The sequence below is a fragment of the Lepidochelys kempii genome, chromosome 24 (assembly GCF_965140265.1).
Source record: "Lepidochelys kempii isolate rLepKem1 chromosome 24, rLepKem1.hap2, whole genome shotgun sequence".
In the NCBI taxonomy this organism is placed as follows: Eukaryota; Metazoa; Chordata; order Testudines; family Cheloniidae; genus Lepidochelys; species Lepidochelys kempii.
This window is the reverse complement of record NC_133279.1, coordinates 127,955-153,221: the sequence shown is the minus strand read 5'-3', so window position 1 is coordinate 153,221 and position 25,267 is coordinate 127,955. Positions and strand designations below refer to the sequence as shown.

Here is a 25,267-nt window from a genome sequence, read left to right as displayed (position 1 = left end):
TGATCCAACCAGCAGATCAAATTCAGTGATGCATCCTACTTTGAGCAGGGGGTTGGACTACATGACCTCCTGAGGTCCCTTCCAACCCTGCTATTCTATGATCCTGGGCATGTGCCACTTAAGTCATGTTATGCATATGCTAAGAAGAAGATTCCAGCAACGATTCCAGCCTCTGCTAACATTAGCCTGCTTCAGTAGCCCTTGTTAAATTCAGTTTGCAAACAAAACTAAAACCAAAGCAATTACATTAGTCCTTATGACAGGTTCAATATCTATTCACCTTTCTCAAATGCTCTGTTGAATGAAAGATTCAACTGCATCAGGAAATTCCTCTTTTCTTGTAAGAGGTTCAAGATGTTATCTTAAAGCCTCAGCATTCCAGGGAGTTAAAAAGACTGCAAAAGACACTGAGAATTGGCCTTGATGGCAAAGACGGAGCATTGTACATTGGCAGGGAGGAAGTTGCGGGATATATTCTTTGGAACGTGAAGTAAAGTGGTGGGATGGGTTTATTCCAGAGGCTGGAACCTGTGCTTGTAGGCAAGTATAAATACCAAAAACGCCTTACAGCCACAAACATTACTCCCACCATCTGCCACCACTCCTTTGCAGGTAAAGGTTCCTGGATCCATCATAGCTACGTTAAGTTGGCGCTGGGACCCCCACCTGACCCTGACAAGCCATTGGACGAGCCACTTCATGAATGAACACCACAACCAACCCATGGACTAAGCTTTCCAGCTACTGGGACCTTCACAGCACACCAGAACTTTTTGTGTTCCTGTTTATTGGACTTACATTGGGGGTAGTGTTTTTTGTATGGTTCAGGGGAGGATGTCGACATTGGTATGGTTTACCTAGGGGGTCCTCTCCCTATTCCCAAGTCCAGTACAAGGATAGGAGGGCAATAGCTTCTTGAATTTAACCCGTGCTATCAAACAGGGTGTAAATCGAACGCAGTGTTGGATTTGTATTCATACCCCCACATATTTAGGTCAGGGGGTCCCATTGGTAGGGGTACCTAGCCCCTTAATCGAACACTCCAAACTAAGCTATGGGCAAACACTACATTTAACTGGAATGTTACAATCCAAATATGGTCTATTGATATGGTGGCCCAGGGTAATTATGCTTTATGTGTGTCACGACGTAAGGGCATAGAAAATAGTTTTTGTAGGGAATTTTGTGGGGTGCAAGGACACCACCCAAATCAGCTCTGGTGCGGGAGGCCCCTCTACCTACTCCAGGACCCCGTGGCCAGTCCCCAAGGGGTCTGGCTGGTATTGGTTATGCAATCACACAACCTATACGGTTCTCCCAGCAGGATGGTGTGGTACATGTACCTTAGAGGCTATAGTACCCGCCGTGACAGTACACCAGAACCTGACCTGGGGAGAGATCCGCAATCTAGTATGGAGGGACCGACGAAGTATTCCTTTAAACCCCCTTTCTCAATGGCCCAAAGGCTTTCGCTCCTTTGTGCGTTGGTTTCTGCCACGTTTGGGAGTAAGTGAGCTGGAAAAAGCTATAGTTAACATTTCAGCTGCTTTGGAACTAATGGCAAATGCTACTGCAGATGCTTTATCTGCCCTTCAAATTGAAGTCACCCAGCTATCCCAAACTACATTGCAAAACCGCCTAGCCTTGGATTATCTCCTTGCAAATCAGGGCGGGGTTTGTGCTCTGGTCAACTCAAGCTGTTGTGTATTTGTAAATCAGCACCATAGGGTGGAAACTGACATCCACATCTTCAAGCAACAGGCAGCCCTATTCCACCACATCAGCCTCGACACTACCAGCGCCGGATACCAGGAGGTCTGGGACTGGCTCACCTCATGGCTACCGGATGTGGGGACTTGGGGACGGTGTTTTTTGTATTTACTTTTTTTTTTCCCTACAGCACCCAGTATTCCCAAGAGGTCTCCCATCCAAGTACTAACCAGGCCGACCCTGCTTAGCTTCCGAGATCAGACGAGATCGGGCGTGTTCAGGGTGGTAATTCATAACATAGCAATTTGTCACAGGTGAGACACTATGAAGCCAGCATAATCAAATAAAAGTCACACAAAAGAGAAGGGCAGCACTGACATTAAACCAACAGCTGACTTCATCCTGGTAGTTATGGAAACGGTCATGTGGAAAGTTTCAGCAATAGTGAAGGTTGAAATGTAAAATACTTCACTCCAGTTTCTGGGATCAGGTTATGTGAACAGCAGTTTCCAAGTTTCCCTTTAATTTCTATTATTAAAAATGTATATTATATATTTGTATTCAAATGATCAATCAGGATCAGAGACCCATTGTACTAAGCACTGTACAAACACACATTAAAGTCAATGTTCCTTCCCTGAAGGGTTTACAATCTAATGAGAAAGGTAGAACAAAGTGCAAGAAAGGAAGCCAGGTTTAGAAAAGACGAAGAAATCTCCAAAATATCTGACACAACAGCATCCACTGTGTTAGTAGCCATTAAAAGATCTCTGTATAAGCAGACTCAGCCAGCCAAAACTTCTCATCTCTAGATCCATTACTAAAGCTCATATTACTGTAGTATCTAGGTGCTGATACAGGAGCATGGGGAGGAATATAAAAAAAAAACAATAAAAATAGAGCTAGTTAAACAGGACACTGGAGTATTTATAGTGCAGTTGAAATGCACAACACCCTCATTATTAGTCATGGGCAGCAGTTAGCACACATGCTAGAACGCAAGTCAATGCATGTTTAGCCTTGAAGAGAGGACTGAGCCTAGAACCAATACAACATACATATGTGGAAGGTTAGCAAGGCTGTTGGCATGCAGAACATATCCATGTTACTAACCAAGCTACCAGCTGTACACAAGACTGCTTGGTATAGACAGGAAGAGAAAACTTCAAGCTTCCCACAGAACTTTTAATCAAGGTCAGAGATGAAAATGCCACCAACACCACTAAATAACCGGGTGTTGCTGCATACCTTCGCTCTCCACATCATCATTCATAAGTCCCCCAAGCCACCTTTTCCAGTCTTCATCATCTGCAGTATTTGGGTCATACATGTCTGGTGTGATATCTGGGGCACGGAGCTCAGCCTCCAACTGACCAAGAGGAACATCCTTCAAGGGTCTCTTTGATCGGGTGCGGAAAGCAATGAGGCTATCATCCAGAGACTGAAACATGGAGAGAAAGCACAATGGAATCACAGCCGCCCCATTATTCTTCTAATTTCTTTGATGTCAGGCATTTCAGTGCAGCCAAAAAAAACAAACCTGACACCAAAAAAATCTGATTCTTGCCACAAAAAGATTCATGTTACTTTGTTGTTCCTTTCAAGTGTAACATTTAATTAATCTGTAGATATTACACTAACATCACTTAAAAATATCTTTTCAACCTGCACCTCATTCAAACCTATTGCCTTAAGAGCTTTCTCCCCCTTCAGTATTTTACTCTTTAGTAGTTGGGTTTACCCTGTCCATCCCCACTGCTAAGTTTTCATCACAACAGCTCCTTTCCAAGACAGAAGCCAGAGAGAACAACTTCTACTAGAGTCTGTATCATTGCAGCTCCATAGATTCACTGAAATACAATCATTAACTCACTACATAAGCCTCTTAGGTCTCTTGCTCCCAATTTTACAGTGTACTGCTTCCCTGCTGAGCCACAGGGTCATCTAAAGGGAGCAATTTACACTATCAGCTTAAATTTGGCAAGTGTTACATTTTGTAAAAACAAGATTTATAAAATACAACACCAAAAGAAACATTTCAAACAATGTATAAATTCTAAACACTTTAGAAAGAAACAAACAATCTCCTGCAATGTTTTAAAACCTGAGCAATACAGCACAAAGAATACAAATGTGAAACTGACGGAATTGATTTTCATTTATCCAACCTGAGAGAAATGCAGAGAGTAAGCAAGGGTATAAATAAGGAAAATTAATTGATTTGTATAATTCTCTCACTTTTAAGAATCTTAAAGTGTTAGCAATGTGCTTGATTGCAAAATTATGAAGTTGACAGCATGTAGAGGGACTCAGCAAACAGGGTTTTAGACAGTACAGATCAAACAACCACCTTCCATCAACAATACTGTTATACTTGCACCACAGTGTCATTTTTGTAGCATCCCTAATCGCATTACCTGATAGGAATCCATGCACACTGGGCTGGAGGCCAGTTCCTCATCCACAGCATGCAGCTTCTCCATAAAAGTGCTATCCCTGCTTTGTTTCGGTTTAGGTGGTGGTGGAGGTCCCATGGGAACCACTTCAGCACTAATATGCCTAATAAGGGGTGTAGAAACCTTCTCCACCTAATCAAAAGAAGCCTTCATGTTAAAAATATTTTACTTAGGCCAGTCTCTCCAGGGCAGGGATTGTCTTTTTTCTGCTTGTATAATGCCTTACACAATCAGGTGCTACTGCAATACAAAATAAAACAGGCATCACAGGGGGAAATGGACTCTCCAGATTCTGGTAGACTTGATTTTTAGCAAGCCTAGTGGTGAGAATGTAACTATTCAGAGCTCTGCAGGAGAGGAGAAAATTTCAAAGATTTCAGTCTAATCAGTTCCCAAAATAATCAGCTCTAGAAGCATTTTAACTATATGAGATTAAATTAAATTGGTGATAGGAGACAATGGCAGGGAGAAAGGGAAGGAGAGAAAAATCAGTACATCCACTGTGTTGCCTCTGATCCCATACACTGTGCCACAGGTGAAGGGTTAATAATTTCTTCCGACGAGAAGAGATAAGCAGCACTATATCCTTCCTGTTTACTGCAAGGAGCATTATTAAAAACAGAAAAACTAGGCTATTTGGGGATTGGGGGGTTATGTTGAGGAGTTCCAGGAAGACCTAACTTCTAGAAAAAACAGGCTCAAGAATAAAGTTTTCACTCTTTAGAAGCCAGGGAAAGCCAGACAGACTCTTGCACATAGCACACAGCTTTCTCTGTTCTCATGATCACATATTCCCAACCTACAGTTGCATATGAGGGAATCAGAAAAAATGAAGCTGTTAAAATCATGTTCCTTGCTCATCTCTTAAGCACATCATCCTCCATTTTTTTTAATCCGTCCGCTAACTCTCTTCTTTACACTGAATCAAATGTAAGCTTCTTCTCCTAATCTTCACAGCCCTTCCCAACTCTCTGACTTTCTACTTATTCATTATGTATCTCTTATCGCATCACCCACCCCCCCATTCACATTCCTCCACCTGCAATACCATCTTTGGCAGTCCACAGACACCACAAACTTTTGGTACTTTTTTCCACACTACTCCTTATTCATGGAGACTTACCCTGCACTGATGCATAAGGTTGCTAATCTCTCCAAGGCCCAATTCTGTCTCAACGCCTACAAGAAATCACCCAATGTTTAATGGCTCAGCTGAGGTGCAGTTGGAGGAGTAGCGTACATATATGTAACTAGAAAATATATATAAAGTTGCGTATATTTTAACTGTCTCCCTCTCTCTGATTCTTTGTAAACTGCTATTCATACACTATAAGCTCTTTGGGCATGGGTTGCATCCACCTCTTTGTATAGCACCCATAACAATGGGACACAGTCAAATCAGCACCCGAGTACTACCATAATATAAATGTTAACAATCAACATTTATTATGGGTTTCTCACTGGTGACTTAGAATGAAAGACTGAAGCTATTTCAGAAAGATGTGAACTGTACCTCAGATAGGGTTGCTCCCTCTTCATCTGTCTCTATCATATCTGATGATCGCCTTGTCCTAGACCGCTTTGCTCCCCGAGGAGAAGAGGCAGTGCTCTCAACATCACTTTCCAACAAGCTCTATAGAACAACAGAACAGCAAAACACAGTCAAGTAATTTTGCAATCACTAACATCTTTTTCATAAATGATCTGGAGAAAGGGGTAAACAGTGAGATGGCAAAGTTTGCAGATGATACTAAACTGCTCAAGATAGTTAAGACCAAAGCAGACTGAAGAACTTCAAAAAGATCTCACAAACTAAGTGACTGGGCAACAAAATGGCAAATGAAATTTAATGTGGATAAATATAAAGTAATGTACATTGGAAAAAATAACCCCAATTATACATACAATATGATGGGGGCTAATTTAGCTACAACAAATCAGGAGAAAGATCTTGGGAGTCATCGTGGATAGTTCTCTGAAGAAGTCCATGCAGTGTGCAGCGGCAGTCAAAAAAGCAAACAGGATGTTAAGAATCATTAAAAAAGGGATAGAGAATAAGACAGAGAATATCTTATTGCCCTTCTATAAATCCATGGTACGCCCACATCTTGAATACTGCATACAGCTGCGGTCCCCTCATCTCAAAAAAGATATACTGGCATTAGAAAAGGTTCAAAAAAGGGCAACTAAAATGATTAGGGGTTTGGAACGTGTCCCATATGAGGAGAGATTAAAGAGGCTAGGACTTTTCAGCTTGGAAAAGAGGAGACTAAGGGGGGATATGATAGAGGTATATAAAATCATGAGTGGTGTGGAGAAAGTGAAGAAGGAAAAGTTATTTACTTGTTCCCATAATAGAAGAACTAGGGGCCACCAAATGAAATTAATGGGTAGCAGATTTAAAACAAATAAAAGGAAGTTATTCTTCACTCAGCGCACAGTCAACCTGTGGAACTCCTTGCCTGAGGAGGTTGTGAAGGCTAGGACTATAACAGGGTTTAAAAGAGAACTGGATAAATTCATGCAGGTTAAGTCCATTAATGGCTGTTAGCCAGGATGGGTAAGGAATGGTGTCCCTAGCCTCTGTTTGTCAGAGGGTGGAGATGGATGGCAGGAGAGAGATCACTTGATCATTACCTGTTAGGTTCACTCCCTCTGGGACACCTGGCATTGGCCACTGAAGGTAGACAGGATACTGGGCTGGATGGACCTTTGGTCTGACCCATTATGGCCGTTCTTATGTTCCAATATACCCTTTTATCAACTAATATCTCATTCCAGTGATTTTCTTTTAACATAATGAAGTTAAAGTCTCAGTATACTATGAAGGAAAGAATGAACTAAAACCAGTAGGATAATCTTTCAGGGTGGACACCAAGGGCAGACCTTTTTTCTGCTGTGGAAGAACCTCCCTTACACCTAATAGCCCACTGGTTAGAGCGCTCACCTGGAATGTGGGAGACCTGGTTCAAATCCCCACTCTGCCTGAGAGGAGTGGGGAATTGAATCTAGGTCTCCCACCTCCAAGATGAGGGCCCTAAACATGGATTTATGGGGTATTCAATCTCTCCTGTTGCAGCTTCTCCATTTTGCATAAAATACTTAAACATTCATTGAAGCAGGGACATGAACCTTAGAAAAAGGTTGGAGGAGTGAGGTTCTGGAACAGCCTCCCAACAGGACTTGTTAGGGCACACACCTTTAGTTAGTTTTAAGAGATCTGGGTAAATGTACATGTGGGATTGTATGATGGGGCTGTTTGTGATGATGGCAGATAGGGCTCAGCACTCGAGGGTCCCTTCTGGTTTCTACCTATCTGATGTTCCTAAAAAGCTCATGCTTCAGGAGTGAAGCTGTTCACTTGCAAGAGTCAGAAAGGGATTCCAGAATATACTGGGGTGGGGGTTGGTTTGTTTGTCTTCTTCCTGTGAAGCATCAGAGATAGCCGCAGATAGGACATTGGACAGGGTGGGCCAGTGCTCTAAGGTGGTACTAAGAATTCTCTCTCAGATGTTTGCCAGGTTGGTTCTTGCTCACAGGATCTAACTGATTGCTATATGTGAGATCAGGAACAAATTTTCACCCAGGTCAGACTGACAGGAACCTCAGGGGGTTTTTTGCCTTCCTTTACAGCATGGGGTGCGAGTCACTTGCCAGGATTACCCTGGGTATATCTCACATAACCACAGGTGAGCTTCAGTCCCTCCTAGTCTCTGCCTGTGGGACGTAACAGTTCAGTCTCCTAAGGGTTAGAATATCTGGATCCAATTTCTGTTGTGGGATTTAGTGTGCAGGTGCTGGGTGGTATTGGTTGTCTGTGATATACAGGAAGTCAGACTGAATGACCTGGTGGTCCCTTCCAGCCTTAAATTCTACGATTCTATTAACCCGACTCTCCTACATCCCAGGGCAGTGCCCTAACCACTGGGTTAGAGCGTAATGCTTGCTCTCTCTAGGGCCCAGTGAATATTTAAACATTTTCTGCAAACTAGAAAAGCTTCAACAGGAGAGACCCCCTCCACAGAATAACTGATGCCCAAGTGATTAGGGCACTCACTCAAGACATGAAAAAGCTGGGTTCAAGTTGCAGATCCTCTCAGGCAGAATGGGGATTTGAACTGAGGTCTCCCACATCCTGGATGAGGGCTCTAACCACTGAGCTATTGGACTAAAAGGGCCGGGGGAGGGGAGGGGGGAGAGAAGAGTAGGAGAGAAACAACCTTCAACTCAGTTTTGTGCAGGACCTAATCCAGGAGGTGTGCTTTAAGGCAGCCTCTGAGAACACATACCAGATTGGACCCTGTAGGCACCATAGGTGGAGGAACACCCAGTTTGAAGATTCTGCTAGGACCTAGGTATGAGCTAGGCATCAGGACTTAAGTGGCTGTGCACATGCCCGCAGGCAGATTTTTAGGTACCTAGGGACTTTATCAGCAGCAACTCAGACACCTACACAATTAGAGAGCAGCTGAGCGGAGATTTTGAATATCTATATTTTGGATTTGGGTGCCTAAAGTGGTTGTTTGGCACTTAAATCCCTTTGTGGATATAATCAGAGGTGTTCAGCCATATTTACCTCTTCAGCAGTCTCATCCTCATCCTCATCCTCAGGCTGGTATTCCTCATCAGATGAATCATCTTCTTCAAGGGGAATGTCCACAAACTGAGGAGGCTGCAGTGAGACCAAGGGAAATAAGAACTTTACAGGTTTAAGCTAAAAGTTTTACGGTTTCAAATGTCCATACCTCAGGACATGTGTGGAGAAGCTCAGAGAAGGAGCCAAAATAAGGAGGATGGGGAACTGAATCCAAGTAAGGCTTGTGGAATGGGTGGATTCAGAGGTGCAAGGACAGGCCCAATTTACAATATTAAAAAGCCACTGAATGAGCTCACAGCATCTCATATTTCACATACCTAGTCTATGAAACCACATGCTTCTAGCACTGATACACTCACTTGTTGCACCGTAACTAAAATTAGACTGTCAACTCTTTGGGGTAGGCAGTGCCCAGCCCTCAGTGGGGTCTCTGGGCAGTACCACAATACACATCATAAAACACTGAAGAGGAAAACAAGCTACAGGTCAGAGAAGGGACAGTCAGAGAGAAACATAAGGCCAAGATGTGAGCCCAAAGTGAATCAGATGAGTATATTCACTGAAGGTTTTTGCATAGGGACGCAAATCTGCTTGCAACAGACTCTGCAGACAGAGGAAACAGCACAGATTCACCTTTCAGTTGCTAACCTTGATCTCATTAGCCTTCTTAATTGGAGAAATATTCCATGCAGGGATTACCTAATGAAAATAAAACGATTATTAATAATCCGTGTAACATCAGATTTCATAGTGTTAAAACAAAGGACCATCTGTGTTTTGTGATCCTATTTCCCAAATTACCCAAGTAACATCAGACTTTAAAACATATGCTTTCAAAGCCGCTCAGATTTGTGCATCAGGCAACAATTCTCTCCTATATTAGATACTCTCAGTTCACTGTGTGCACTTTACCCACATAACTCTCTCCAACTTTGATCTGGTACATTTCTGTTAATCTCTAAGGAATCCCTATTTTCCTTATTTAAGATCACTACAAATATGGACACATGCATACACTTCACCTTGTAACGTCTTTTAGGCTTATGAATAGTTCACAAAAAGCATCCTCAGTCTACAGTTCCTATTGCCTCTAGAGGCCAGAAAAGCATCTTCTGTCCTTTCCCAAACCAATGGGGAAAAAAAAGCAAATGACATACTCACCACTCCTTTCTCCACAACTTCCTTCAGTTTAGAGCGAGTCATTTTTGGCTCCTAAAAGAGTTAAAAAGAAAGCACGCTCTTAAATATACATTTTTCACCAGTCTCTCTTTATGGAAAATTTCTTTGTTTCTTGTTGCTAACAACATCACCTGACATGGTGGGCATGACATCTGTGCGCTAAACCTTATACATGATGATTCTTTTTAGCAGTTAGGTTCCAACAGAGCAATTAGTGTCTCAAGCTGTCTATACATATTGCAATACAAGTTCTCCCATGATCCTACTGTTAGCCTATTCTCTCCCCACATCCGAATGTTAGCAAGATTCATCAGTCAGAGCAGCGTCTGAAGGAACCATGCATATGGATAGATAGCAATGGGGCGGGGAGGAAGGAGAGGGAGAAGCTTTTTACTCACAAACATGGGCATGTCTTCTGTCTCACTGATGGCTGCTTTCATCATGGCAACCACATGCTCATTTGTGATCACTTCCTGCAGGAACATAAAAATTGGCTTCAAGTCTCCTTTTTTATTTTTGTTGTGAAAGAGTCTGACCTCAGCTCAAAATAATCTTGGAAATGTGGTAGGAGGTGGAAAGAGGACAAGAAAATATTAAGTGCTCCTCTGATGATAAAGTACAGGTCATGCATTACATGCAACGATTCTGCAGAATGAACCTATCAAACTTTCTCAATGCTATTAGGAGAGAACACAGCGCAGTCTATACACACATCAGTTTCATCAGCTCTGTTCTTCTCACATAATGTAAAATCCCGTAATTTGGTGGTTGTAAGAACATGAGAAAAAGCTACTGTGGGGCAGCACTGGAGAATTTGCATCTTAAAACATACATTCACACGAGTGAGACTGAGAATATGATATCTATTCCACTGTACTCCTGCTCCAGGGCAAGTTTAATGCTACATTTCAGAGCACAATGATTACTAGAGAAGAGATACACAAAAAACAAAACTGAAAAACAAAGAGAGCTTATAGAAAGTAAAAGTTGAGGAGATAAGACTAGTTCAGAGACTCTGGCTCCTGAATCCAAATATTGTAACTAGATTGCCAGCATGGGGCGCTCTGGGAAGGAAATGACCCCATCAGCGCCAGGCTGTAGATGAAGGTAAACTTATTGCTTTCTGACATTTACATAGTAATGACGTGAATATGCCTGAAACAGAAGCAGTGGCAGTCACTTGTCACTATAGAGGGAATGGACAAAGAACAAATTCCTGTGACCATCAGGCATGGAACATTATTAGAATGCAAAGAAAAAGCTTAAAATAAATAGCATAATTTATTATTTTGAAAACAGCATTGGTGTTCCCTAGGCTCAGTTCAGGGATGACTGGAATCTGACAAGTGCTTCACTACAGAATTAGCTGGCTCAAGTTTTGAACTAGGTCGCTAAGCAGATGTGGATTTTCTCTCCACTACAATTCATTCCCATGTGGAAATTGAGTGATAGGATAAAAATATAAAAAAACAGGAGGGGGCCTTTGTCACTATGTACACTGCATTTCCATTAACAGTCCCACCAGAATTCCTGAAGTCCTTTACCAAGAAACCCAGTCCTCTCAGAAAATATGAGGTTTGTACATTTCCAGTCTATGTCCTCTCATCCCATCTTAATAGCTTGTGCCTTTGTCCTGGGCTTCTCAGGTGTGGTACAACCAGTTGCAAAAGATCATGCTACAGGAAGTAAAAGATTAACATCTGCGAGTGACAATGTAAGTGACCCAGTTCTGGATCAATTCCACCTATAACAATAGATAGCTCTCGTTTTACAGTCCATCACAGGAGACAGACTAGTCTGTGAATCATTACTATGCTTACCCCGTTTATAAAATCCTGCACAATTCTATAGGCTAACCTCAGCCTAGCCAGCACTTTGCCAGTAAGATACTCAGAGTCTATTCCTTTTCTTAGTACTGACATACATCTCCACTTCACCCCACTCACATGGAGGATATTTCGCACATTGACGACGGTCAAGTTGTGCTGTTTCGCTCCATCTTCTAAGGTGCGATCAAGCATGTCATCTAGTTTGATGTCACAAGCCAAGGACGCCTCCTCTTCTTGGCCTCTCTCTTCACGTTTACGTTTGGTTGCCTTCCTCCTCTTCTTCCTCCTCTCACTTTCATCTCCATCTTGCTCCTCTGCAGATTACCAATAAACAATTCAGTTTCAAAATACAAGACAACCTCCCACTCAGACAGTGGGACTCTTCAAAAGCTAGAATGCAGCAGACATTAACAGGTCTCATCTGCTTTCCACCTACTGATCATGAATAGGAACCATGAGTCACTAAAACACTGGTGTTTTGACCGGCTCCTATGCAGGTTATAACTAGTGCGGGGGGTCAGGAGGCGTCAAACTCACTCTTCGGGAGAAAGATGGATTCCATCTTAGTGACAGTATGTGGGCTGCAACATAAATTTATAACCACATACAACCCGCAATCCACAGCGGACTCAGGCAGACAAGAGTGAACTGATCCTTCACATCCACGAGAGCTAGGAACACATTTTTCAAATGGAAGACTAAGATATGGAAGAATCTGAACTAATCAGAGTCCACATATACATTAAGCTAGGTATTAGACATTTATGCTCTAGTGACTTTACAGAGCTGCCATACTAGCCACCTTCCCTCCTCCTGAAGGAGTTGCCATGAAGCAACCATGCAGTCAGGCTGCAAATCAGAAAAATCCTGGATCCCAATAGGACCAGTGGGTTAGAAAACTTATCAAGCCTAAGTGTATTGCTGACTCAGGAGAAGAGAAGAGCAGCATCCAAGCTCTTCTCTTAGGATGCCAGTGTTTGGGCAATAAGTGACAGACCACCATAGGGATCAACTCCAGTTTGTTTCAGAACATGCTCCTCACTGGGCCCCTGAGGCTTAGTCAGTTACTGAATTACAGTGCAGAAGTTTAATATATCATTCAGAATTGCTGAACCCAAAGGCTGGATTCCTACACCAGTTTTGTGCTTCCTTTCCAGAGAATTTCTAGTTGTACTGTCACCATGTGTTAAGGAAAAGTTAGCACATGTGACTCCATTTTGGTTTGGGGCCCACCATTGTTTAAATGCCAGCACATCATACACCAGGAGGAGTGATCCTGAGATACTGAATCCCTGTGAAAATCCTCCTCCTTGTCTCCAGCCTGCCTTGACTCCCAGTATCTGGTTTTTGTCAGTCTCTAACTCCCTGTCTCTTGGCCTTGATGTGAGGCCTCCCATCCTGATAATAAAGGTTACTGATGCATGGCTTTAGGACCATGCTGTGTAATTAACATACTGGTATAGCATGAGGAATGCACCAAGCAGGGATAGGTGGTAGATAAGACAAGGGTTCGTTTATTGGCTAAGGTTTCCGATGCACGAGGGCAACATGCTTTGCTAAAAAGTATGTAACCTTTGTATAATTTGTATTAGGGTCCCCCCATGGCTAGCAGGGGGGCACCACGCTTGAGCGTAATAAACTTAGTGTCTTTTGGGAACTCTGCAATTGTGGACTTTGTTTCTGTGCCTCAGCCTAGATTCGAACTGTGCATGTCCTATAAGGTGTAATTCGCAGCATTGGTGTGCGTGTCCTACAAGGTGTAATTCGTAACACCATGTCACAGGTTCTCCTCCTGCATGACACTTACCCAGTGGAATAAACAGCCCAACGTCCTCAGTTTCCTCATCAGTCTGCTGCAGCTGCTCCCCAATTTTGGTGTTTTTTAGTGACTTGATCGTGGCAGGAGCTTTAATTGGCAGCAGCAAGGAACTTCTCACTTGGGCCACTTGTTTTGGCGAGTGGTTGTCAGCTGGATGGGAGTGTCTCTGCAAAATTACTTCTACCTCTGTATGCAATTTAGGAGATTTCCCTGCAAACAGTATATATTAGGGTCATTTTGTTCACAGGGATTCTCCCCAGTTAGCTTTTCCTCTTTTGCACAAACCTATGATCCAAATACAGTAGGGATTCCATAAACCCTACAACAATACAGGTCTCATGCATTCACTATTCAAAGCTTGTGAACTTCAGAAAAATGGATCACCTAGGCTTCTGATGCTGCCTCATCACTTCTACCAGTCATTCAAAAAAGTCATTCACCATATAAGTTGAACAAGTAATAAGTGCTTTTGCTACCTCCTGGATTTCAATCACAAGCGTTCAGATATATTAGAAATCACAAAAACTCCTTTAAATACATAGGTCATATAAAGAAAAGGAGTACTTGTGGCACCTTAGAGACTAACAAATTTATAATAAATCATATAGTGTCAGGAAAAAATGATGGTGTGAACAAGCTGACAAATTAGCATTTTGCTTATATCATAGTTTCTTTATGCGTCCTATGATACACTGTGGTGCTAAGGTTTCTCCTGCCACTTGATGTCACAAAACCCAAGTGCTGTAATAAATCTGTATAAAGTTATAAACTTGCATTACAGCCTAGGGAGGGTATTGCTAGAGATTGTGGTGGCTTCCCATTACAAGCTCTAACAAGATGGACCTAATCTTTCACCTGTGTGAAAGAATGCTATTCTGAGAATGAAAATATAGGCTGACAATTTACGCACAGACCACCAATAGCATGAAATGTCTGAAAGGACGTTTGGTTACACTTTGATCAGTTTTTACACATATCTAGCCAAATCTTTAATCTTTAAAAGTAATGCAAGGATGATTACTTAGCTAGTAAGCAGTGTAGTTGTAGCCATGTCGGTCCCAGGATATTAGAGATACAAGCTTGTCTCTCCACCAGCAGAAGTTTGTCCACTAAAAAATATTACCTCACCCACCTTGTCTCTCTATTTAGCTAATATTTAGACAGCACTTTCAAGATGCAGATATTTGTTTTAAGGACAAACTTAAACAATACAAAATATTTTACACTGTACATTACCTATGAAACTTACTGGTGCAAGATAGGTTTAGAGTAGCAGCCGTGTTAGTCTGTATTGCAAAAAGAACAGGAGTACTTGTGGCACCTTGGAGACTAACAAATTTATTAGAGCATAAGCTTTCGTGGGCTACAGCCCACTTCATCGGATGCATAGGATGGAACATATAGTAAGAAGAGGCAGATAGACAGATAGATACACACACACACAGAAGGTGGAAGTTGCCATACAAACTGTAAGAGGCTAATTAATTAGGATGAGCTATTATCAGGAGGAGAAAAAAAAAACTTTTGTAGTGATAATCAAGATGTCCCATTTAGGGAGTTGACAAGAAGGTGTGAGGATACTTAACATAGGGAAATAGATTCAATATGTGTAATAACTCAGCAGGTTATAGCCTCTTACAGTTTGTATGACAACTTCCACCTTCTCTCTCTGTGTGCGTGTGTGTCTCTTCTTACTATATGTTCCATTCTATGCATCCAATGAAGTGAGCTGTAGCTCACAAAAGCTTATGCTCAAATAAATTTGTTCGTCTCTAAGGTGCCACAAGTACTCCTTTTCTTTTTGCAGATACAGACTAACACGGCTGCTACTCTGAAACCTATCAGAATAAAGTAATGCTTACTCTAGTCCAGTATCCTGTCTCCAACAATGGCAGATACCCATGTTTCAGAAGCAGATGCAAGAACTCCTGTAATGGAATAACCTGCCCAAACAAGAAGTTTCTTCCTAATCCCTCAGTAGATGGCTGGCTTACGCCTAAAGCACCATTGTTTATATCCCTTCTAAAAGAAACTGTTTATTGTACCGAATATAACTCTGGATGTTCTTATCCCCATAAACTCTGGACTGCAATAATATCTAATGTCAATAAATTCCCTGGATTAAATGTTGTGTGAAACAGTTATTTCCTTTCATATTTTAAATGTGTTGTCCTTTCAATTTTATTAAATAATATCTTATTCTCTCTGAGTTTCTAATTCTTTGTTTTTTTGGTCTTTCTTCTGAAGATTTTCTGCCTGGACAAAACAAGAAAGTGGCTCTAAGAGCTAAATTATAGTCTTCTTCCTGACAAACACCACCACTCCAAGAACTCACAAAGCATGTGGACCACCACACGCCTGTAACAACAGCTTAAATTCAAGAGTTTATATTTCAGCAGGGCTGAAAATCAGACCCAACATTCTATGAAGCAGAGACCTAATCCCTTTTTGTTTGTAAAATACCTCGTGTGCTTATGCTGCTGTGTAAATAATGACAGCAGCAAGCAAGCCATATCAAATTAATTTACCTTCTGCAGTGAATTCTTGATCCTTACCCTGCTCAAGAAATTCAGTTGCGGACGCAGTTTCTTTTGTGTTCTGTTGACCTTCACCACTGTCCTGACTGAGATCTGATCTATGCTTCACTGTGATTCTTTTCCCACTCCTCAGGAAATTGTCCACTGGTTCTTTCCAAGCCCTTTGGCTACATGCCTCGGAGGTCCCTTTTCCTGGGATTACGTTTCCCTTAAAGGCTCCACCATCAGTGGCTTCCAAAAAGGGCAAATCCTCATCCAGTGTGACAGTAGTGCTTGCAGAACATGCAGGCTGTGCACCAGGCTTGTCGGCAGCTGACACAGGCTGAGTATCTGTGATTTTGCTCACTAGCCAGTGCTTTGATACAGAGTCTCTGAGCTCCTCAGCGTGACTAGCATTAGAAGACTCCAGTTTAACAGACTCTGCATCTGAGAGGAGAGCTACACCCTCCTTGTGATAGCTCAAGTCGACGGAAGGACTCTGGGGCTCCACAGCAACAGCTCTTCTCTTCTTGCAGGGCAACATCTTCAACGAGTGCGACATTCTGCTACCAATCCCCCAGCTCCACCCTAAAAGGACAAGAGCAATTTCTTACCACAGCAGAGACCGGGCCCTCCCCCCTAGCTAAACCCACGACAACCCCTCCCGGACGGCCCGGCCTCAGCGGTCAGACCCAGGAGCCCGCCTGGCGGTGCGCCCGGTTTACAAGAGCAGGAATCTGAGCGTCCCACAAGGCCACGAACCGGGAAGCCGTAAGCCCCACGCCGACCAGACTCTTCAGCCCCATCTTCCCGTCCCGCTTGCCGCCGCTTCCTCCAACGGGAAACGGAAATTACGTCCGGGCTCCCGTGTGGAGAGCAGCGCGCGCCGGCACCGCCATGTTTGTTTGGGAGCAAAGGAAAACGAGCCGCCATGGTTCCGGGCGGAAGGTAAGTGGGGCGCTGCCATGATTGTGCCGGGCATGGGGGCGGGGGCGAAAGTATGACCGCCAACTTTATGGGGGAGGGGGAGAAAAGGGGAGCCGCCACAAGTGCTACAGAGCGAGCTGGGGTCGCTGCCCTGGTTCTTGGGTACATAGCTGAGACCCCCGCCATGTTAGTTTGGTGAAGAGACGGTGGGGCCCCGCCCCCTTCCTAGGGGGCAGAGCTGAGGAGCCGCCATGTTTGTTGTTTTCCGTCTCTCCGCCGCTATGGGAGCGTCTCCTGCGGAGACTTAGTCCCTCTGCCCCACGCGTGCGTCGTGTGTGAACAGAACAGGCCGGAATCCAGAGAGCCGGAATCAGAGGCTGGAACATCTGCCTCGGGCAGGCCGTGTGCGTTACACCCAAGAGGCTTTTGGGAGCCTGCTCGGGTGCGGCTCGCAGGCGACGGTGAATTGGCCCTTACAGCCTCTGCGTCACCGAGCGACTGTCTTGCCCGAACTCACACAGCGGGAGCCTGGAGCGGAGCAGGCCTCTCCCAAAGCCCAGGCCAGTGCGCTGACCTAACCCTTCTTCACTTTGTCTTAAGTCCTCGATCTCTTGAGTTCTCTTTCGCATACACACACCCTCCACCCGCCCACTCTCTCTTTGGCTGTTAGATCGGATTCATTGCGTAGTAGGGTCATTGCCCTCAGTTTGCTGCAACTGGAATGATCCGGTTTGGGACATGTCCCCTTCCAGCTCCGCGAGAAAGATATACCCTTACAACACCCCGTGCAAGATAACACACAGGGAGGGATGCACCGCTTCCTTAGCCCAGCGCAGAAGCGCGCCCTGGATGCACAGACCTCCACCCTAATGTGGGATAAACCAACTCCCTACCCCCTCCAGCCCTACTGCAGTATATAAACAGCGCCACCCCAGTGTGGGGTAGACCACCTCCCAAGCCCTGCGCCGGCTGTACACCCAGTGTGGGATACCCTGTCTCCCTGCCCCGCTTGCCGGTGGAATACACTCCTCCACCTCGCAACCCTAGTGCTGGATACGCCCGCCTGCTGCCAATGTGGGTACTGTAGGGTAAGCGAATCCACTGCCCACCCGTCACTGTCCGGTGGTGGCGTCGGCGTTTGGGCGGAGTTTCCTCTTCGGGTGACATTGGAGAGGGGCGGAGCCTAATCCCCAGATCGGTCTTTGTGGGCGGAGACTGTGCTGCATCACGGCCAGTCGGCAGCTTCTGCATCCCAGGCTCGGAGCATCCTCAGGGCGGAGGCCGGTACCGCGGGAGCCCAGCGAACAGGATCCCGCACCCCGACTGCATCCGTTCATCTGCACCATGGCTGAGATCGCCAGTGTCCGACCCGGTTTAGGTGAGTGGAGCTAGGTCACCGGGTCCTACCCAGCTCCTGTCGAGACCAGGCCGTGCCCAGCGCCTCCCCTCCCCCATCGAGACCGTGTCGTGCCCTCCCAGCCCCATCGAGACTGTGCCGTGCCCAGTGACATGCCCGTGCATCCCAGCGGCCGTGCCCAGCGCCACCCCCCTGCCAATCGCGATTGAGCCGTGTCCACCACTTTCCTCATTCCGTATACCGGGCCATACCCAGCAATAGCACCCCTCTCAGCATGCCTAGGTCTTAACCTCCCCTCTAGAGCAACACGATCAGTGTCCACCTCCGGCAGTCTAGGTCGGTGCCAGGGACTCGCCCAGGCCGATGCGAGGGGCAAAGATGCTGCGAAACGCTCTGCCAGATACCGAGAATGTAGACTCCGCGTGTGGGAATAGGAAAACGGGGCGGGGGCGAGTCCCTGCTGCCCTCCCATCGGACGGGGTGCTGTGGGCAGAGTTCTTGTTACTCCCTGTCGGGGCGGGTTGCAGTGGTTAGGGGCCCCTTTGCTCCCCGTTTTGGGTGGGTAGAATGCAGTGAAGGGAGCTGTCTCCCTACGGCTGTGGTGGGGAGGAGTGGGTCAGGGTCTCTCTCCGCTTCGGGGCACAGCATCAGCACTGAGATAGGTAGCGAGGGAGGCTGGGACTGAAGCTGGCGCTGCCCTTCGGCCTGATCTCCATCCCCAGGAGTTGTGGAGGAGCAGGTGCGGGGAGCCTGAGCTGCAGCTGCAGCTGCAGCTATGGAGCCGCTGCTGCCTAATGGCTTCAAGCGGGATGACGTGATGTCTATTCCGGGCCAGGCAGCGCCCCGGCCTCTGGCTGGAGCCTTTGTTCACGATTCCCTGGGGGGAGAGACTGCTCCGAGGGGGCTGCCGCAGCAACACAGCTCCCGGTCCAGAAGCAGGTTCTAGCTCTTAGACGAAGCTGGATAGATGGAACATTTTTTCTGTACTATGTACCTGGATGCGGGCAGGGCGGTTCTGGGGGAATCTAAGCAGTGTCCCCAGAACTGAAGAGAGCGGCTCCCCATCTCATATACTCTCCTTCCTCACTCTGGAACAGCCAGGTTGCCAGTCTCCCCAACCCCTCTGTTTCTTATCAGGCTGAAATACCTTCTGCTCAGATCAGTCTGTTAATTGTGTGGGTCTGGAGAGATGCCTTGAGGCTGTAGCCCTGGGAATGAGGGGCCCTGCTTTGGGGGCAGGGACACATTGTGTTTTAAGAAGCTGTTTAATTCATTTAGTGACAGGTTTCAGAGTAACAGCCGTGTTAGTCTGTATTTGCAAAAAGAAAAGGAGTACTTGTGGCACCTTAGAGACTAACCAATTTATTTGAGCATAAGCTTTCGTGCGCTACAGCTCAAGTGTAAAATAGGCTGAAATTGTGCCTACTCAGTAAAAAGAAAAGGAGTACTTGTGGCACCTTAGAGACTAACAAATTTATTTGAGCATAAGCTTTCGTGAGCTAAAGTTCACTTCATAGGATGCATGCAGTAGAAAACACAGTGGGGAGATTTTATATACAGAGAGAACATGAAACAATGGGTGTTACCATACACACTCTAAGAGAGTGATCAGGTAAGGTGAGCTATTACCAGCGGGGGGGATGGAGGGGGAACCTTTTGTAGTGATAATCAAGGTGGGCCATTTCCAGCAGTTGACAAGAACAGTTGCGGGGTGGGGTGGGGGAATAAACATGCGGAAGTAGTTTTACTTTGTGTAATGATACATCCACTCCCAGTAAAACCTCTCCAACGCATCATCAAGGATTTACAACCTATCCTGAAGGATGACCCATCACTCTCACAGATCTTGGGAGACAAGCCAGTCCTTGCTTACAGACAGCCCCCCAACCTGAAGCAAATACTCACCAGCAACCACACACCACACAACAAAAACACTAACCCAGGAACCTATCCTTGCAACAAAGCCCATTGCCAACTGTGTCCACATATCTATTCAGGGGACACCATCATAGGGCCTAATCACATCAGCCACACTATCAGAGGCTCGTTCACCTGCACATCTACCAATGTGATCTATGCCATCATGTGCCAGCAATGCCCCTCTGCCATGTACATTGGCCAAACTGGACAGTCTCTACGTAAAAGAATAAATGGACGTCAAGAATTATAACATTCAAAAACCAGTCGGAGAACACTTCAATCTCTTTGGTCACTTGATTACAGACCTAAAAGTGGCAATTCTTCAACAAAAAAACTTCAAAAACAGACTCCAATGAGAGACTGCTGAATTGGAATTAATTTGAAAACTGGACACAATTAACTTAGGCTTGAATAAAGACTGGGAGTGGATGGGTCATTACACAAAGTAAAACTATTTCCCCATGTTTATTTGCCCCCCCCACACACACACTCTTCCTCACACGTTCTTGTCAACTGCTGGAAATGGCCCACCTTGATTATCACTACCAAAGATCGTCCCCCCCCACCCGCCCATGCTGGTAATAGCTTACCTTACCTGATCACTCTTGTTACAGTGTGTATGGTAACACCCATTGTTTCATGTTCTCTGTGTATATAAAATCTTCCCACTGTATTTTCTACTGCATGCATCCGATGAAGTGAGCTTTAGCTCACGAAAGCTTATGCTCAAATAAATTTGTTAGTCTCTAAGGTGCCACAAGTACTCCTTTTCTTTTTGCAGATACAGACTAACACAGCTGCTACTCTGATGCCTACTCAGTGTTATTGTCTGGTGCACAATGTACCATATACTGGAGTCTGTGGCTGCATAATAGGATAGCTGTTGATCCCCTGGGTCACCAACAAAAATGTTCTCCTGACTTTCTTAATGAGCGACATTTTAAATAAAGGAAATTTTAGCAATTACTTTTAAGACCTCAGGACTTGCCTACAGAGCAAATGATGAGGGGAAAACAGCAGGTGAATATGTGGGTTTCTCAGGAATACAACCTGCTCCCCCTCTCTTTCCTCTAAATCTCAATCTTGCTTTTTAGGCCACTCTTCAATGAGGTCTCATGGTTAAAAAAATGGTTGCTGCATTTCCTTTTTATTCTCAGGTGTTATATAAAACGCTGACAGACACACACACACCATTTCTTATGGTAAGCACACAATGTATCTATTTATATTTACAACCTGTGCAAATCACTGTGGAATCTAGGTGCTGCATACTAGCAGTTTCACCACTGATAATTAGTACACTATTGCAGCTTCTTTAAGGACCCCCCACCCAATATTATTAAAAACAAAGAAAATTAAAAGTGACATATTCTGTCTTTTAATTATTTTAAATATTTACAGAGTGAAATTTCACTTTCATGGGGAGCTTATTTTAAATTAGTACTAGTATGGTGCTAACAGAGTACTGGGAGCTTTATAACAAGGATGAAGACAAAATCCCTGCCCCATACAACTTATTCACTAAAGATAATGTTTAATTCTTGCTGTATAAAGTTGCAAACTGTCTAATAATCACTATATGCAGTGTCATTGTAGCCGTGTGTGTCCCAGGTTATTAAAGACACAGTGGGTGAGGTAATATCTTTTATTGGACCAACTTCTTTTGGTGACAGAGACAAGCCCTTAAGCTTACACAGAGTTTTTCTTTAGGTCTGGGAAATTTACTCAAGAGTGTAGGGTGGAACAGATGCTAAACAATCTGTTTCACCTTATATTAGCTGTGATGCTCTGTAAGTTTCCCAGACCTGAAGAAAAGATCTGTGTAAGCTCAAAAGCTTGTCTCTCTCACCAACAGAAGTTGGTCCAATAAAAGATATTATTGTGATGGGTTCCCTGGGGTGCAGCCTGGGACTATGGGACCACTGTGCCCCCTAAACCTTCCAGCCTGGGCTGTCTCTCACAATGCTTTGCTAGTGACAAGCAGCAAACCCCTCCAGATGCTATTATTACTCAGCACAACCGCATGTGGAGCTTCACACCCAGCTATATTGCATGAATCCTCCCAGAGCCACTCATGAATCAGACCGGGAAAGGCACTAGCCAAATCCCCCCAGCTTCCAGCCTTGCACCTCAGGAATATACCGTCTTGTACTGCTCAAGACGAGCAATGCAGATTTATTAATTGGTTCACCACTTCATCAATGGAAAGTGGATATACACCAACCTTTGCAAACCTGAGCAGTTTTGCCACACACTTCATACAAACTCACTGGTAAAGATAAACAGTAAAATAAATTTATTGGCTACAAAAGATAGATTTTAAGTGATTATAAGTTATAAGCAAAAAGTCAGAGTTAGTTACCAAAAGAAAGAAAATATAAGCATGCAGTCTAAACTCTCAACCCTATTAGACTGGCCAACATCTACATTAAGCGGTTTTCTCACCCCACTGGATATTGCAGTTCATAGTACACAGATTTCACGCTTGAAACCTGGGCCAATCTCCTCTTGGAGAGGAGTCTTAAATCTTCTCAGTGTCCTTGTGGCTTGCAGCATAGGTGGGGGCAGGCGAAAGGCGAATCATGGGCCCCCATGTCCTGTTTTATACTCTTAGTCCATGTGCTTGGAGAACACAAGGCCAGGCATACCTGGTGGGCATTGCTGAGTCCCCAGGCAAGGTTGAGCAGTTACCCTGGTGTGGCCCTAATCACGTGAGTCATTGCATTGTAGCTCCCTTGCTGGACAGTTGCTGGTGATGTCTGTTCAACAGCACCCACCCAGGTGTTGGTTACCTCCCTTGTCATTGTCACTGTAGGGCGAGTATCTGAGTGCCTCCCAAACCCACACCATATTTTAGTGAAAACTGTACAACACAATTCTTATAATTTCATATGCATTGATGATACACATATTTAGATAGAACAGTGTCTTTCAGCAGACCATAACCTTTCCCCTGATACCTTACAAGGCATGCTTTAATGTAATATCACAGTTATATACAGATGAGGAATATGGGGGTTACAGGACACTCCCCCAAGGTATAGAATGTCACATTTATCTCACTCATCATGTCTCTCTAACAGTCCTTATGGCACTCTTATAAAAAAGCCATCAAAGCTTGCTTCTGCAGATAGACCATTGTTAAATGGTTTGGTTCCCAGCAGTCTTTCTTGTGTTATGCATTATCAAAGTACAACATTCTGCATCGGGGACATCCAAATAATTGTTTGTGCCATTATTCAAAGGACTTGTCTACACACAAACTTGGACCAATTTAACTAAAGATGTTTTAAAATCAATTTAGTTTAACTGATGCAAAACCCTATATGGGCACTCTTAAAGCAGTTTAAAAATGGCGTGGATCAATTTAGGCTATATCAGTAAGGGCTCTACCTGTGCCCTTAATAATGTACACAAAGGGGTTTGCATTGGTTTAACTAAATACATTTAAAATCCAACTTTTGGTTAAAGTGGTGTGTGTAAATATTGCCTAAACACTTCCACTAATACTAATTCTAGTTAGCTTTGTAATGGGTAATTTAGTTACAGTATTACAACCTTTCAGCCTTAGATAATGTCCTTGGCCTTCTACCATACAATTGTACACTTGTACAGACTGTCTCAAAGTGTTTGGTCCTTTTATTCATACAGCTCTGCACCTTTTCCTGAAACAATCACTCTTCCCACCTCTTCTATTTCTTACTTGCAGAGAACTTATAAACTAATCTAAAATAAATTGTGTAAGAAACATAGGATATTATTCAACATATGTAAGTGCCTCCTGGGAATGTATAAACTGTGAGAATTACAGAAAGTCCTGATTAAGAATAATTGACTGCTTAACAGAGTAGGCGTGTGCTAGTTAGTTTGAATGACCCAGATTCATAAAGATATGTGGGTGCCCAACTTCCACTGAAATCAATGGAAGTTAGGAGCCTAATTACCTTTGGGGATCTGGGTCAATCAATGTCCATGACTTTCATCTGGTTTTAAAAGCTAAGGTGGCCTGCCCTCAAGTAAGTACTCTGAGGAGGAAAAGCCGTTTGCACCATGCACCTCTGAGGCCTGAGTCTCCACTTTTACACCATTTGTATGCCTATGTAACGCCATTGAAATCAGTGGTGTCATACCAGCATAAAAGTAGTGTAGCAGAGTGGCACATCAGGCTCCTTTTGTGTGCCAGTGTTATCACCGAGAGAATAAATAGAATCTTATTTTTTATTATTTTGTATTATGGTTGCACCTAATGGCCCCAACCAAGACTGGGGGCCATTATGTTAGGCTGTATACAAACCCATAAGAGGAATTCCCTGCCCCAAAGATGTTGAAGTTTAAACAGGAAGAAAGAGAGAGAGGAGGAGGAGGCCTCAAGGAGAATGAACAATGAGATGGTTTGAAAATGTCATGTTCATTTCATGATCTTCTTGCCCCCAGTTTGGCTGGGGATTGTTGTTTTTGATTTATTTACTTATTTAGTAAGTGGTTCTCTCTTAGATGGGGATTCTCTGATCAGAAGGATGAAAGAAAGGAGTAGAGACACTGAAGAGAGGAATGTGAGAGTGATTGGGGAGGGAAGGAAAGAGCAAAGCACGAAGGACAATAGGAGTAAGGAAAAAGTGAAGAAATTGGTTGGGGGCAGTTGGAACCAACTTCTCATCAGCAGATGGGAAAGACGGTTTGGAATAAGCTTTGGTAGGAAATTCTACTGCTTCTGAATGCAGAGGTACCCAGTTAGTTTCTTGCAGGAGTGATTCATTAAAATTATAACTTTCATTTGGTGCTTACTCACTAGAGAACTGTGCTGTTGCAACTTACACCACTATAACTGCACCAGTGGTTAGTAGGGTGCCATGTGGTTTTGAGTGCACAAGTGCAGTGTATTTGCTGCTGCATTGTGAGTGACTTTCCAAGAGTTACTGGCACAGCTTCTAGAAGATCAACAGGACAGGTGCATTAA

General features: G+C 44.2%; 2 protein-coding genes and 1 pseudogene across 15 annotated transcripts in view; 1 reads left to right on the top strand and 2 right to left on the bottom strand.

Moving 5' to 3' along the window:
- LOC140902751 (GON-4-like protein) overlaps positions 1–17,033 on the bottom strand; it is a 58,767-nt gene extending 41,734 nt beyond the window's left edge. For 5 of the 12 annotated variants that reach the window (XM_073323166.1, XM_073323167.1, XM_073323168.1 and 2 more), the window contains exons 1-11: positions 16,869–17,032; positions 16,119–16,694; positions 13,579–13,800; positions 11,889–12,085; positions 10,341–10,415; positions 9,925–9,975; positions 9,412–9,462; positions 8,743–8,838; positions 5,680–5,799; positions 4,128–4,298; positions 2,959–3,151 (exon numbers count right to left, since the gene is read on the bottom strand). In XM_073323166.1, the coding sequence (XP_073179267.1) occupies positions 2,959–3,151; positions 4,128–4,298; positions 5,680–5,799; positions 8,743–8,838; positions 9,412–9,462; positions 9,925–9,975; positions 10,341–10,415; positions 11,889–12,085; positions 13,579–13,800; positions 16,119–16,668 (1,726 nt within the window). In that variant the 5' untranslated portion in view covers positions 16,669–16,694; positions 16,869–17,032. Of the gene's footprint in view, positions 1–2,958; positions 3,152–4,127; positions 4,299–5,679; positions 5,800–8,742; positions 8,839–9,411; positions 9,463–9,924; positions 9,976–10,340; positions 10,416–11,888; positions 12,086–13,578; positions 13,801–16,118 lie in introns of all 12 variants that reach the window. The other 7 variants (XM_073323160.1, XM_073323165.1, XM_073323162.1 and 4 more) reach the window with 3 other exon arrangements.
- Positions 1,892–2,008, bottom strand: LOC140903019 (5S ribosomal RNA; annotated as a pseudogene).
- SYT11 (synaptotagmin 11) overlaps positions 16,967–25,267 on the top strand; it is a 43,136-nt gene continuing 34,835 nt past the window's right edge. For 2 of the 3 annotated variants that reach the window (XM_073323182.1, XM_073323181.1), the window contains exon 1: positions 16,967–17,054. In XM_073323182.1, coding sequence (XP_073179283.1) covers positions 17,038–17,054 — 17 coding nt within the window. In that variant the 5' untranslated portion in view covers positions 16,967–17,037. Of the gene's footprint in view, positions 17,055–17,086; positions 18,412–25,267 lie in introns of those variants that run through there. The other variant, XM_073323183.1, reaches the window with a different exon arrangement.